We start from the raw sequence: 14,579 nt of genomic DNA, 5'->3' as shown, positions 1-14,579 counted from the left end.
GGGAAAAAAAGGATTATCTCTCAAACAATGTATAGTTTTCTCATAATTATTAAATAGACCAACTTTAAATAATATGTACGATTTAAAATGTTCAACAAAATTTGGAGAAGAAAAAGGAAGTTTAGTTTGCATCATCTTTTCACTAGTCAACCTGGAGAGACAAGTGCCTGTGCATGTCAGAGTTTAAGTATACTGTGAACTTTTGAGAAATCTGAATCGTAACGTACTTCGCTTCTGGATGACCTATTTCAACAACTTTTAAGATTTCAACTCAAGAAATATAGAGCAAAGTGTCGACTACATTATCGGTATATCAATCTGGAACTAGGAAATTGAAAAATGCAGTTTTAATGTAGACTGCGCTGCAACGTGGCTGAATCACCGCCTATCGGGGTAACAAATGTTTGTGAAATTTAGTTTGGGAAAGCTGGCTCCAGCCATTACATCTATTCCAATTCAAAACACCATTACAGGTTGACCGGATGATTTACCGAAAGACGTTTGGCCGACGGACAGGTCACCGAATGGACGTTTTGCCGAACGGACGTTTCGCCGAACGGCCGTTCGGCCGAATGAACGTTTGGCCGAACAGACGTTTCGCCGAAACGGGATTCGCGCGCTCGCACCGCCCCCGGATCGTGTGTGTACATGTTTTTCAACCTCGGCCCGCGGGCCATATACGGCCCGTTACAGATAACATTAATTTAGGAATAACAAGGGCATGTACTGCCCCCCGCTGGACATATTTCTAAATACAAGTACGTACTACACTATAATGTGCTGACAAAACAAATTCACTGAACACTGCTCACCGTAGAATCCATCAGGCAAAGAGTACCATCCTCTGGATGCAAGTTTAATAATGGGTCATTTGGGAGTAAATAGACATGGTTCAAATGAATTAGTCAAGAGCCAGTACAAAGATAATCATTTTACTTGCTTTTTAATATTAAACACTATCAATAAGCTGCCATTCAAAAAAATATTCTATTAAAAAGAAGACAAAGCAAATTCACAGATGGTGTTTTTATTAAAGCAGTAAAAAACATACAATCTATGTACAAAAATTACAAATACAATACAAACTATGTACAATAATTACAAATACAATACAAACTATGTATTCCATAAGGGGATAGCAAAACATGGACCGCGTCGCCGTCGCCTTCCCCTTGGCTCACCTAGCCAACCAGGATGTCCGGTGTAAAAAAAGACAACAAGAACAAAAAAGACCACTTTCTACTTCCACTTTAAATCTTCATGTCAAAATGTACTGCCCCCGCTGGACATATTTCTAAATAAAAGTACGTACGTGCTGCCAATGTTTTATATTTTTTATTTTATCCTTGCTTTTAAAGTATAGTAGCCATTTGCCATATTTTAGGAAATATATATTCAAAATGATTTGCTGAGAACCTTAATTCAAAGATTAATCTCAACGTTTTCTATGCTGGTGTAAATTTTCTAGAGTAGGATTCGTCCAAACGTTCATTCGGCCGAACGGCTGTTCGGGCCGAGTGAACGTTCGGCGAAACGTCCATTCGGCGACCTGTCCGTCGACCAAACGTCCGTCGGCGAAACGTCTTTTGGCGAATCATCCGAGTACCCCATTACAGGGTAAATGTCAGTGTATTTTAGTGCGTCATAGTGTATTCCCTTCGGCATTAAAGGTACTGTCCAGAAATATATATAGTCCACAAACCATTTCTGTTTGTTGACGTTTTTTGCTTGTCTTGTCCAATGTTCCCTCTAATTTGTCATACGTCTAGGCATCCAGACAATCTCTCTGAGCATACTGAGGACCACTGTCAGCAACATCAGAAGTGCTCACTATGGGCACACACCAATATCACACCTTCCATAAGCACGTGCATGTATAGTAACCATAAATCATCTAGTCATAATAAAATGTAATGATTAATATCCATGAACAAAACATCTTAATAAATGTCACTACCAAATTTACTACCAATTCACTACCAATTTCGTCATACGCAGTTTCTGGGTGTGATGACAAATAGGCTTTTGTTGTGATGATGAAGACAGGGCCTATGTCCGATTATAATAATATGAACAAATCTAACTTAAATTTTACCTTAATTTTCACATCTGTGCTTTGCACTTCTCATTCTCATTCAAATGACTTTTCTGCAGAATGTGTCACTTGAGGTAATCTAGGTTCCATTTATCTACATCTAAACTCTTTTATAAATGCATCTGTGTCTGTGTGTGTGTATGTGTCTATCTGTTCGATCCCTATGGACACGGCTGAAACGATTTTCATGAAAATTCACAGTTATACTTTGGGCGTCTGGGAGTGTGTCATGGGCTAGGTTTTGTGTCAAAGCACCCCCAATAAGTATTGAAAATACGATAATAATAAAAAAATCGTGTTTTCAAAAAAAGTGTCCGATTCACACCAAATTTGACACACGTTTCAAGAACATCTTAACAGCAAAGAAAATCGATTTTAAAAAAACCAAACCCATTTCAACTACGACCGAAGTGCCAATTTAACCTCCACGGACTTTTGGGCCAAGCCGCTCAATGTTTAATTTCACTGCTTCGGTCCCCAAAAGCAAACATAAAATGACAACCCTTTAATAAATGCCTATTTGTCTGTGTTTGTGTGTGTGTTTGTCTGCTTTTTCCCTACGGACTCTAAAACGGCTAAGCTAATTTATCTGAAAAATTACAAAGTTATGCTTTGAACATCTGAGGATGTCATAGAATAGGTTTTGTGTCAAATTTTTTTCCCCAAAATATCGAAATTGATAATCGAAAAATTCGGGTTTCCAAGAAAATGGTTCGGTTCACACCAAATTCGACACACATTCGCAATCTGCTGTCAAGGGTGTTAATCCGGAATTTTAACATCATGGGTCTCTTAACAGCAAAGAAAACCGATAAAATATAAAAACCAATACGGTCCGATTACGACTAAACCACTTGCTGGATTTCAACAAAAAATTGCGGGATTTTGAATCTGGCCGTTCAGAAGGTCCATGCCAAGTTTCACGGTTTTGTTTTTTTAGACAGAGCCACAATTCGACAATCAATAACACTTCAAACCGGTATTTCCCGAAAACGCTATTTTAAATAAGGTGAGCGTGCAGTGAAGCGGAAGGACGAATTGAGGAAAAACTTAGCGGCGTCTTTTACCCCACGGTCAAACTATTCATTGGCGTACCATGCATACAAAGAAAAAACACAAGCAACAACAACCTTGGTTGGCTCTCGACCTCTTTGAAAACCCACATGCCTGATTCACCCTAACCGATTGCCTCCAGCCTTACAAAACGGGATGCGCAGAAGTACTAATGTTAGTGTGCAGTGGAAAGGAAGTGCGCTTCCCATTAAAACATACGGCCTGCGCATGGTGAAACCGCACGTGGCCATGCTATGCGCACATTGGGAAATTTGAACAGTATTGATTGGCGTCTTGTGCACCTACTTTGACCCCACACACACGCGAACTGGCACTACACCCAAGCCTTACTCAAGGCCCGGCAACAATAATATTTACTTCGGAAAACTCGCTTACAACTTAAGCTTTGTTGCATGTTTTGGAGAGGAGACATTTTTCACCCAATTTCACTGATTATTCTTCTATTTGCACATATTCCGACAACCATTCTATCTTAAAAGAACCGCATTTCATTTTGTTAGGGTTATTAGTCTTACATTATTATATATTTGCTTGCAATGAAGAAAGTGCTTCGCTTACTACCTCTAAAATACCTGCTTGCAATGAAGTAAATGCTTTGGTCCTTAATTAGACTAAACAAAAGGGAAGCCAAATCCACTTGGACTGCTGGAATGTGGAGAAGATCCTTCGGCTGCACATGACCTTCCTTTGTTTTGACTATTTGACGTCTCGCTTCTGTTTCCCACCTCTCCCTTGAGAGTTGAGATGTCCATTGTAACTAGGGTACTTGAAGTTAATAAACAAGGAAAAGAAGCGTGTGATGCCAGGACGAACCGGGGACTAGACCTGAACGGTTCGATTTCTCCTTGCAAAAAAATCCAGAAGATTGTCTTTTCTCTTTATTTGTGCGTGCATGTGGGATTGCCTATTGGTGAACCTATCACTTTTTTACTTTGGCTTGTTGAGTGGTTCTGCCACAGCCCGTACATTTCGCCATGATAAAGGCTTGGCAACATCTCCACCGAACCGTTAGCTATTTGGTAACTTGCAAAACACAGGCTCTACGCATGACGCCTAACTACCATAGCATTGGAAATAAAAGTGTGGTAAGAAGATTCCTTCACATCAAAGCGATCGAAATATTGACTCATGTTGTTAGGTGAGCCAGTAGGGGTCTTCTGTATGAACAAGCCACAGCTGAAGGGCCGCCCATAGCCACACTGCTGGATTTTATCTTGCGCTACTGTGAAACTCCAGACAGAAGGAGAGCGCCACTGGTCCCTCTTCCAATGCCCAAAAAGCTTTACTTCAATATAGATAGAGAAATAAAGAGAGACATAGAGAATGCCAAACAAACTCTTGCTATATTAATCAGTGGGGCGTCCCGCTGCAGCAGAAGGACCAGCAGTATGGACGACAACCTCTGATCCACCACATTTCCTGTATCACAGTGGTAACCCCACCATCCTCTCTGTCACCATGGTAACCTGGTGATTGCCCTATCTATACATGTACTGTACTGCACCTACTAGTGCATGAGTATGCAGCGTAAGTAAACACACATGACGTGAACCGCATTATATCATTGGCTGGACACAGTGTTAGTCATAATTTTATCCGTAGTTGCCATTTGTTGTAGCTTGTCAGCGACAGCCTGCCACTGTGTTAGCTGCATTGCAAAATGGCACAGAAAAAAAATTGTAATGTGTTCATTTTTTTACGTTTAGGTTGGATTTTATTTTGTGCTATTAAATTAACACAATATATTTGCAGCTTCCCTACAGTTGGAGTTTGCTAGCGCTGGCTACTAATATCTCTCACTATCCAATCATGGTGTGTAAAAATCAGCAAGGACATTGAAGATGAGACGTGGCTGGGTCTTTCAGCATGACAATGATCCCAAACACACAGCCAGGGCAACAAAGGAGTGGCTTCGTAAGAAGCATTTCAAGGTCCTGGAGTGGCTTAGCTAGTCTCCAGATCTCAACCCCATAGAAAATCTGTGTTGCCCATCGACAGCCCCAAAACATCACTGCTCTAGAGGAGATCTACATGGAGGAATGGGCCAAAATACCAGCAACAGTGTGTGAAAACCTTGTGAAGAGTTACAGAAAACGTTTGGCCTCGGTTGTTGCCAACAAAGGGTACGTAACAAAGTATTGAGATGAACTTTTGGTATTGACCAAATACTTATTTTCCACCATGATTTGCAAATAAGTTCTTTAAAAATCAAATAATGTGATTTTCTGGGTATTATCCACATTCTGTCTCTCAAGGTTGAGGTTTACCCATGTTGAAAATTGCAGGCCTCCAATCTTTTCATGTAGGATCACTCGCACAATTGGTGGTTAACTAAATACTTATTTGCCCCACTGTATATGTATACGTATGTATGTGTACGTGTGCGCGTGCCTGTACCTATACATATATATATATATATATATATATATATATATATATATATATATATATATATATATATATATATAAGTCACTTCAAATGAGATTAAATGATAGCATAAATTCTGATCCAACAATATGGATATGGCCAAATGTGGGAGGAAGTGACTTTAATTCAATGAGAACATAAAATCCATTCATGTCATTCTGCTCATAAAAAAGAAATATTACATTATAGTCCCTGTGTGCATTGCATTAAAACATTAATTATTTAGCAAATGGTAGCAACTACAAACAAACAGCATGGACATTCTAAACGTGTACACTTACAGTGTGCTTTCATTAAGTGCAAAGGTCCAGATTTGTGGTGCCCATAAATATCCCCATCACCCCTTACTGCCAGTAAAAATTTAACAGCAAGCAGCTACTGCTGAGCTTTGGCTCCCATGAGCCCTCCATTAATTTATTTTTCCTTTACCTAACTGAGAGTAGAGATGGAAATAACTTTTAAAAATGGCTATATAATATTAGCAAGAGAAACTTTAAACAGACTTTGGGAACAGTTCAGTGTATTTTACTTGATGTCTAAAAGAAACATCAATCAAAATAAAAAGACTTATTAAGTAATAAAACTGCACCTTCAGGCCAACTAATATTATAATTTGTACTGGTCTGGTGACTTCCTGGACTCTTGGTTACCTGCATACAGTTATATTTTGCTGAGCTAATCGTGCTGGTATTTACTAGCGGGTAAACTCCAGTGTTACTGAAAGTTAATCAAATAAACTAGATCATCTTTTATGTTGGCCAAAAAAAGACACAATAGAAGTGTAAAAAGATGAAATATTGAATTCAAAATCAAATAAAATCACCTTTACAATGAAACTGAATTAATTTTGTATATCGTATTTACTCGCATATAAGCTGCCCCCGTGTATAACTCGCAGCCTTAAAATTGTTGCATTTTACAATTTCTCGCGTATTCGCCGCCCCCTGATTCACAATTTTCACCTTCATATTCATGGTTCTAATAGGGAGTACAAATGTGGTACTTTGACAGGAAAATCTCAAGAAAAATTGTCACACATGGTATTTCAGAGATACTGCATGAATAAAAAGCACATTATGATGGTCAATATCATAAGGAAGTTAATAAGCCTGTTTTTGTAAATGCAAAATCTAAATAGATAACTTTTTAGCACGTTTCAAAAACACACAAATCAAAGAGTGTTATTTAAGACTTTCAGAGATAGGGTGTTATGCCGTCAATCAGAACTAATTTGGAAGTTGAGTATATTGCAGCCTTGACAGTGGAAATTACATCTATATCTCAGTGCACAGTTTGAACTCGACTCAGATGTGCAGCACGGAGTCCTTAGAGCCCCAGCCATTAGGACTTTAAAGGAAAGGAAAACACCATATTTGCCTTTGATTTTCTGATGTTGTCTCACGCCTCCCTTTAAGTTTATCTTATTTCCTGTCTTTCATCACAGAGGTTATTAAACCCCATGGTGGAGCCTTGCCTCATCTAATTACTCGACCGGTAAACAAAAGGAGATCGAGTAGAGAAAAAGTGAGAAGAATAAGGAGAAGGAGGGAAAAACCGAAAGAAAGAGCAGTTGGCCAAGTGCTGTATTATTACAATTCTTATAAGCGATACTGTTAGTGTATTTTAGCTGTGCGGCTAATGACTAGATAGGCTTAATGAAAGGCCATTCGTCAGCAGGGATGTAATTCCTGTTAAATATACCACCATTTCAGAACCCAGCCCGACTCTCATTACCTGCCTAAAACCTTGGTGTCGCATTTTTCTTTTGACAAGGTGCACACACAGGAGTATTCATATTCACATATTAAAGAGTACCTTTTCACATAGGTAAGGTAGTTTTTAACATTATTTTCACTTTATAAATATAATCAAATTGAAAAAATTGGATTTAATGTTTACTTGAGTTGACTTTGTTTGATATTTTGTTTGATTATCCTAAACCTTAAATTTGTTTAAAAAAAAATTACTTGAGAGGAAAAAAACAATTGCAAAATACACTATATATTATTAAGACAAGTAACATTGTGATTGTGGTTTTGTTTTGTTGTTGTTGCATTTATTCTATTGTATGTCTCTTGTATTTTGTTCACCTGGTGGTTAGTGTTATGGCCTCACAGTTATGAGATTGAAGGTTATATACCAGGTCTGAGCCTACCTGTGTGGAGCTTGCATGGGTTTTCTCCGGGTTATATATATATATATGTGTGTGTGTGTGTCTCATCTCATCAGTTGCCTTGAAATGTTTGAATTTTACAATTTCTCATGTATAAGCCGCCACCCTGATTCCCAATTTTCCCCTCCATATTCATGGTTTTATTAGGGAGTACAAATGTGTGACTTTGAAGGGGAAATCTTTAAAAAAGTGGTATTTCTGAGATACTGTAAGAATCAAAAGCACATTATTAGGGTCAATATCTTAAGGAAGTTAATATGCCTGTCTTTGTAAATGCATAATATAAAATTATTCAATTTGAAAAAATAAGCCTATCTTGATGATAACCTGATGCTTTCTAATTACAAAAATTAAAATTTTCTTACCAGAAGTATAAGATGTTATGGCAGCCATATTGCTTAGAATGTCAAAATATCTAAATTCTTTCGATGGTTCATATTACTCCAATAGTTGTCACTTTCGAACAAGATATACAAAAAAAAAAATCTAGGTGGAATATTCTTTTATTTCAAAATCAAGGCTACAGTAATCCCTCGATTATCGTGACTTCAACTATCGTTGCTTCACTACATCGCATTTTTTTTCATTCTCATTTCGTGTTTTTATACGCATATAAGCCGTACCCTCGATTCAGTCATTATTTTCTTGGCCGAGAAAAGCGGCTTATATGCGGGTAAATATGGTAATATCTTAGAATGTGTGTTAGGGTTAGTTGTATTTCCTGTTCCCTTGATAACATCACCCATTTTTTAAAATAATAGGCAAAGTAACATCAAAACGTATTCCTGACTCTAAAGTATGGCAATTGTGGTTTGGGGCCTCTTCTCAACTTCAGGGCCTGGGCGGATTGCTATCACCGACATAAAAGACGTTACCAATTTTATTAAGACATTTTCTGTCTGCTACCTGAAGCTTAACAGAGGATGTGTGAAAAACTAGGACAACGACTGGAAGTACCGTATTTTAACGACTATAAGGCGCACATAAAAGTCTTAAATTTTCTCCAAAATAGACAGGGCTCCTAATAATCCAGTGCGCTTTATATATGGACTAATACTAAAATTGTTATCACGATAAAATAAAATGAATCAGTTGATAGGGTACACCGACTCTACTATTTTCCTGTAGACAAAGTACTGCGCAGTGACTGCTGGGATATGTAGTTCTTTTGTCAATACACCCAATGGCTGTGGCCTGTATACATCGACATCAATACAGCTTGACAAAGCGTGAAAAGCACTGTTGGAAAAGTTACGCTAGCTACCAGCTAGCTACTATTTGTGAATGGATTGTGGCCTGTATACATTGACATCAATACAGCTTGACAAAGCATGGAAAGCACCATTGGAAAAGTTACGCTAGCTACCAGCGAGCTACTATTTGTGAATGGATTGTGGCCTGTATACATCGACATCAATACAGCTGGACAAAGCATGGAAAGCACCATTGGAAAAGTTACGCTAGCTACCAGCTAGCTACTATTTGTGAATGGATTGTGGCCGCCTGGACGAACGTATAAAACTCAGTGTTTTCGATGACTAATTTGGACAATTGTTCAATTCAGACACAGAAAATGAGGACTTTGATGGATTTGTGGGTGATGATGACGTGAGTACGTTGTAAAATGCTTAAATAAAGTACAACCGAACTCAGTTTTGCTTCCGTTGCCTTTTTAAAAACGTGTTTTTAGCGTGTGGGTGTAGCGTGCAAGAACTATGTATCCCAGCAGTCACTGCGCACCGGAAACCGGAAAAAGAGCCTGGGACTGCTTCCGGTAGCCAGCGCTATTGCGGTTAGATCTTCATATATAATATATAACATATATGCGTCTTAAAAACGGTGCGTCCTTTGTGTGTTTAAAATACAGAAATAGCACTCGTTACTGACACTGCGGCTAAAAATACGATGCGCCATATAGTCGTGAAAATACGGTATATAAGTAAATCAACATTGCATTGCCTTCAATATAAGAAAATATGGCTTCCGGAGTGGCGCTGTCAGAGTCCTCACCTCAACGAGATTGAGCTGCTGTGGTATGATTTAAAAGAGCAATTCACATAAGAAATCACAGGAATATTTCCGAAGAGAAACAGTTTTGTACAGAAGAATAGTAAAAAAAAATCATCTTGACAGTTATGCGGGTATTATCTGCAACGATAGCAAACTGGCCAAAGTGGGAACTACTAGTTATCAAATCCAAAGATTCCCATGCCTTTACCAACCACCACTGTAAATGTTTACATGAAGTGTTAGATCAAATGAAAACTGAAATGATTTTTTGTCCAATATTAGTTTAAGCGGTGGCCCGTTGAACTACTGGTTATCGTGTTGACCTCACTGTTCTGGGGTCGAGGATTCGATCTCAGGTTGGTCCTTACTGGTGGACTTTGCATGTTCACTCTGGGTTTATGTGGTTTTTCCCCAATCAAATCAATAAAAAGCCTATATTGTCATCATACACAGCTGCGTATAACGAAATTGGTGGTGCTACTCCGCAAAGTGTGTTTTCCCGGTAAAAATAAACATAAATAGGTGATATAAAAATATGAAAAGTCACATCCTGGCATGGTAAATTCTAAAATATTGCACAATCTAAGATATTGCACATTGTTATTGCACACCCCGAAGTTATTGCACAAGGGATTGTGTGTCGTGCTAACGCAAGTTCAGAGTCCTGATGTAGGAAAGTAGTGTCCGTGTAGTCCTGGAGGTTGAGGTGTTCAAAAAGATCCAAAATGGTGCAGGAAAAACAGTCCTGCAGCTGAGAAAGGGCGTCCTCAGGCCATGTTTTTATTATCTTTATTTGTTAGCCTCAGGAGTGGGGTGTATGAGGGGATGAGGGACAGTCAGAGATGGTTGGATCCAGCAAGGTGAGGGAGGGGTGTGGCTCAATAAGCATGTTTGATGTTAGAATAAACATGGTCTAGAGCCGGGGTCACCAAACTACGGCCCGCGGGCCGGATACGGCTCATCGGCACATCTGGACCGGCCCTCTGAACAATACCAGAGACGCTATCGGATTTTTTTCCTATTTGGCCTTGAAGACTGGGACGTTTTAATCTTGTGTTTGGTTCATTGCACCCCTGCTGAGCCCACAAATCATCCCAGTGAAGCGGGGCTTCACATTGCTTCTTTGGTGACACGCGCGGGGAGTGTTTCCCTTTGATGCACGCGGGCACGTCCACCGTTGGATGCGCGAGCACAGTGATACCGAGACATCTAGACGATCGCAGGTGAGGGCGGAGCCCCGGGACCATCACGGACTATTCAAGCATATAAAAACCGTGAAACCTGTTTGAGAACGGAATAATGGCGAAAAAGTTAGGTAAGAGACAAATTGATTCAGAATGCAGGGTATTTAACCTGGAGTGGACAAATGATTATTTTTTTATTCAATGCAAAGAAAAGGCTGTTTGTCTCATCTGTCAAGAGACGGTTGCGGTATTCAAAGAATACAATCTTCGCTGACACTATGAATCCCGTCACAAAGACATGTACGATAGCTTGCAAGGCCAAATACGAGCAGACAAACTCTCAAAGCGAAAAAGTGGACTACTATCTCAGCAAAATATATTTGTACGCCAAGCTCAGCTGAACCAGGCATCCGTTCGGGCCAGCTTTCGGGTTGCTAAACTGATAGCAAGCAGCGGTAAGCCTTTCACTGATGGAGAGTTTGTTAAGAAATGTATGGGTGCTGTCGCGGAGGAGGTGTGTCCCGAGAAGAAAGATGCATTTAATGCCGTAAGTCTGTCGGCGAATACAATCACCAAACGCGTTGAAGAAATCGGGAGTAATGTATATGCCCAGCTGCAGCAGAAGACGAAAGAATTTGATTTTTTTTCATTAGCACTGGATGAAAGCACGGACGTGCAAGACACAGCGCAACTGCTCATTTTTATTCGTGGAGTTAGCGCAAACTGAGAGATATGCGAGGATCTGGCAGCCCTCCAAAGTCTCAAAGGGACTACAACGGGAGAGGATATTTTTGACAAAGTGTGCCAAACCATGGAGAAGTTGGACCTGGACTGGTCAAAGCTAGCTAGCATCACGACTGACAGGGCTCCTGGCATGGTGGGCGAAACTCGCGGTCTAATGGGACGCATGAACCGGGAGTTGGAAAAAAGGGGTCTCACCGCCCCGCTACGAGTCCACTGCCTAATTCACCAGCAAGCACTGTGCTGCAAAGTGTTGATGTGAGAGAGATTCTGCTCTGACAACTGAGCTGAACTTTTATCTGTTAAGATTGTGGAAGGCACAACAGAAAGTTAATGTTCCATGGCTTTTTTTCTATGAAGAACCCAGAGAGAGTTATTTAGTTATTATTTATTTCATAAATAGTGTTATTTATTTCCTGTTTTCTCTGAAGAACTCAGAGATGGTTATTTAGTTATTATTTATTTCATAAATAGTGTTATTTATTTCCTGTTTTTTCTGTGAAGAACTCAGAGAGGGTTATTTAGTTATTATTTATTTCATTAATAGTGTTATTATTTGTTTCCTGACTTTTTTCTGTAAAGAACCTGGAAAGGGTTATTTGGTTGTGTGTGGCTTTCTGGAAAACAATATTTTTTTTTAACTACCCTACGATCGTCACACTTTTTCTGTTACAAACTGACACCGACCCCCCATCAGAGAAGGGAAAGGTTATGTGGCCCTCACAGGAAAAAGTTTGGGGACCCCTGGTCTAGAGTTTTATCTCCTCTGGTGTGACACTTCACGTACTGGATAAACTTAGGCAGAACAGTCTTTAAACATTCTTTGTTGAAGTCACCGGTGACAATAAAGACCTCATCAGGGTGGTTAAGCTGCTGTTTGTTTACAGTCGCTAGCAGGAGGCTAAGTGCTGTGCTAACGTCTGCATCCGGTGGGATGTAAACAGCCATTACAATGACGATCGTTAGCTCCCTAGGTAGATAGAAGGGCCTGCACCGAACTGCCAAGAGCTCTAAATCAGGGGAACAGTGAGTGTTAATGATCCTACTGTTGCAGCACCAGTCGTTGTGTATGTACACGCATTGGAACCAACTTGGTTGGGTATATGTTCGCTTTGTGAGGGTGAGCATTTTTCAATGGGTGGATGGAGTGGTCCATGATGGCAATGGAGCTAAGGTATGGCAAGCCTCTGATATGGATATGGGACATGGGTGCATTTTATTGAAGGCATTCGTGAATACACAAAAATTATGTGACAATATCTGGAGGCCCATTGTTGTATCAACATCAGAGAATAATGTCTAACGTTGCAACATGATAATGATACAAGAATCTGTGCATAATTCCTGGAGACTGAAAACATCCCAGCTCTTGCATTACCAGCATAATCACAAAACATATCATCCATTGATGTTTGGGATGCTGTAGATCGGTGTATACAATATCATGTTTCTGTTTCTGTCAATAAAACACAACTTTTCACAGCTATTGAAGAGGAGTGGACTAATATATAGAGTCCACAATCGACAAACTAATTTAGACTATGAGAAGGCGATGTGCAAGAGACAAAAGGCACATACTGGTTTTCTGAGAACCCTCGCCGCATTCCCAATAAAACAAAACTGCACATTTCAGAGTGTCCTTTTAGTGTAGGGATCGATAAATCCAAATTTAAAAATAGTTGTAATGTCAGTATAATTTAGAACTTTGCAGATAAAATAGATATGGGTTATTATTGGACGGTTTCTATTAAACTAAACTACTAAACTAAGTTGCTCATGCCTAACCAGGTTTTATATTTAAAAAATCATCAATTGGGGTAAGTATACTGTCATTTTGGTGTCTGCTGGTGGCTTGCGGGCAGTTGTGCAATGCGATGAGGTTGCACGAGTTGACATGACGGGCATCAGACTGACCTGCTTGGCTTGGCCCTCTGGATGCCTCCTGTGTTTGTGTAGATCGGTTGCGGTACTGCTGGCGACGTTTGCTGCCAGTAGAGCGAGCGCTGCGGATGTGCACTTCGCTGACCTTGAAGAACGCTACCATGAAAGTTTGCTTCTCCAGATCTCCGTCACGCTCAACCAACCCGGCATCTTTGGGACTTATCCTATGCCCTGTCATGGAAAAAAATAACATTGAAAAAGACCAGTTTTGTAAACACATTAATAGTCTACGGTCAAATGTTCTGTGACACACTTTCCAATTAATACTTGGAAGAATGCAGTGTGAAAAGCTCACCAATTTTTTGGGTGACGACCTAGGACTGTGAATTAACCAGTTTAGGCCCACTTTTTGCCCTAAGTCGGTTGAGAAAGGCTTTGGGAGCCGGCTGTTGATTAAACAATAGATTTTTGCACAGGAAATGAAATTATTACTGAATTCTTCGTATGGTTTTTGTACTTTTTTTATTGTTAGACTGGGTCTGCAACTTGTCTTTTTTTTTTCTACCCCAACATCTTATGTTGTGGTTGAGGCAATATTTTGAAAACTACTGTTAATATGCTACATTAACATGTGCTTATTTCATCAGTTAGGCTCAATTTTATTATTATTTTAACGTATAATGTTTTTTCTTGATTTCTGATTAAATAAAAAAACTGCCCCCCAAATATGGAACTTTTCTCCAGTGCACTTTTCATAAAAATTAAAGGAACAATTTTGTTAATGGGCCTTGCATGAAAGCAAGTAAACTTGTCTGTTAATTTTCTGGTTGGTTAAGCAGCTGAGAGCATCACTTTCAGCTGTACTGGTGTTCATGAAATTAACAGCAGGTGCACTACAGTGACAACACTCTCAAAACTGGTTTTACATGAGGAGGTTATTTCAAGTTTCTCCCTCCTGAGATTGTTTGGCTGGTTTTCCACTAGTGATGGTTT

At 39.6% G+C, this 14,579-nt stretch overlaps 1 protein-coding gene across 4 annotated transcripts in view; it reads right to left on the bottom strand.

The window, feature by feature from the left end:
- bmp6 (bone morphogenetic protein 6) overlaps positions 1-14,579 on the bottom strand; it is a 44,526-nt gene that overhangs the window by 8,514 nt on the left and 21,433 nt on the right. For all 4 annotated transcript variants that reach the window (XM_077624376.1, XM_077624379.1, XM_077624377.1 and 1 more), the window contains exon 4: positions 13,620-13,817. In XM_077624376.1, the coding sequence (XP_077480502.1) occupies positions 13,620-13,817 (198 nt within the window). The remainder of the gene's footprint in view (positions 1-13,619; positions 13,818-14,579) is intronic.

The sequence above is a fragment of the Stigmatopora argus genome, chromosome 17 (assembly GCF_051989625.1).
Source record: "Stigmatopora argus isolate UIUO_Sarg chromosome 17, RoL_Sarg_1.0, whole genome shotgun sequence".
Taxonomy (NCBI): Eukaryota; Metazoa; Chordata; class Actinopteri; order Syngnathiformes; family Syngnathidae; genus Stigmatopora; species Stigmatopora argus.
Note: the sequence above shows the minus strand (reverse complement) of the source record. Positions and strands in the feature narration are given on the sequence as shown.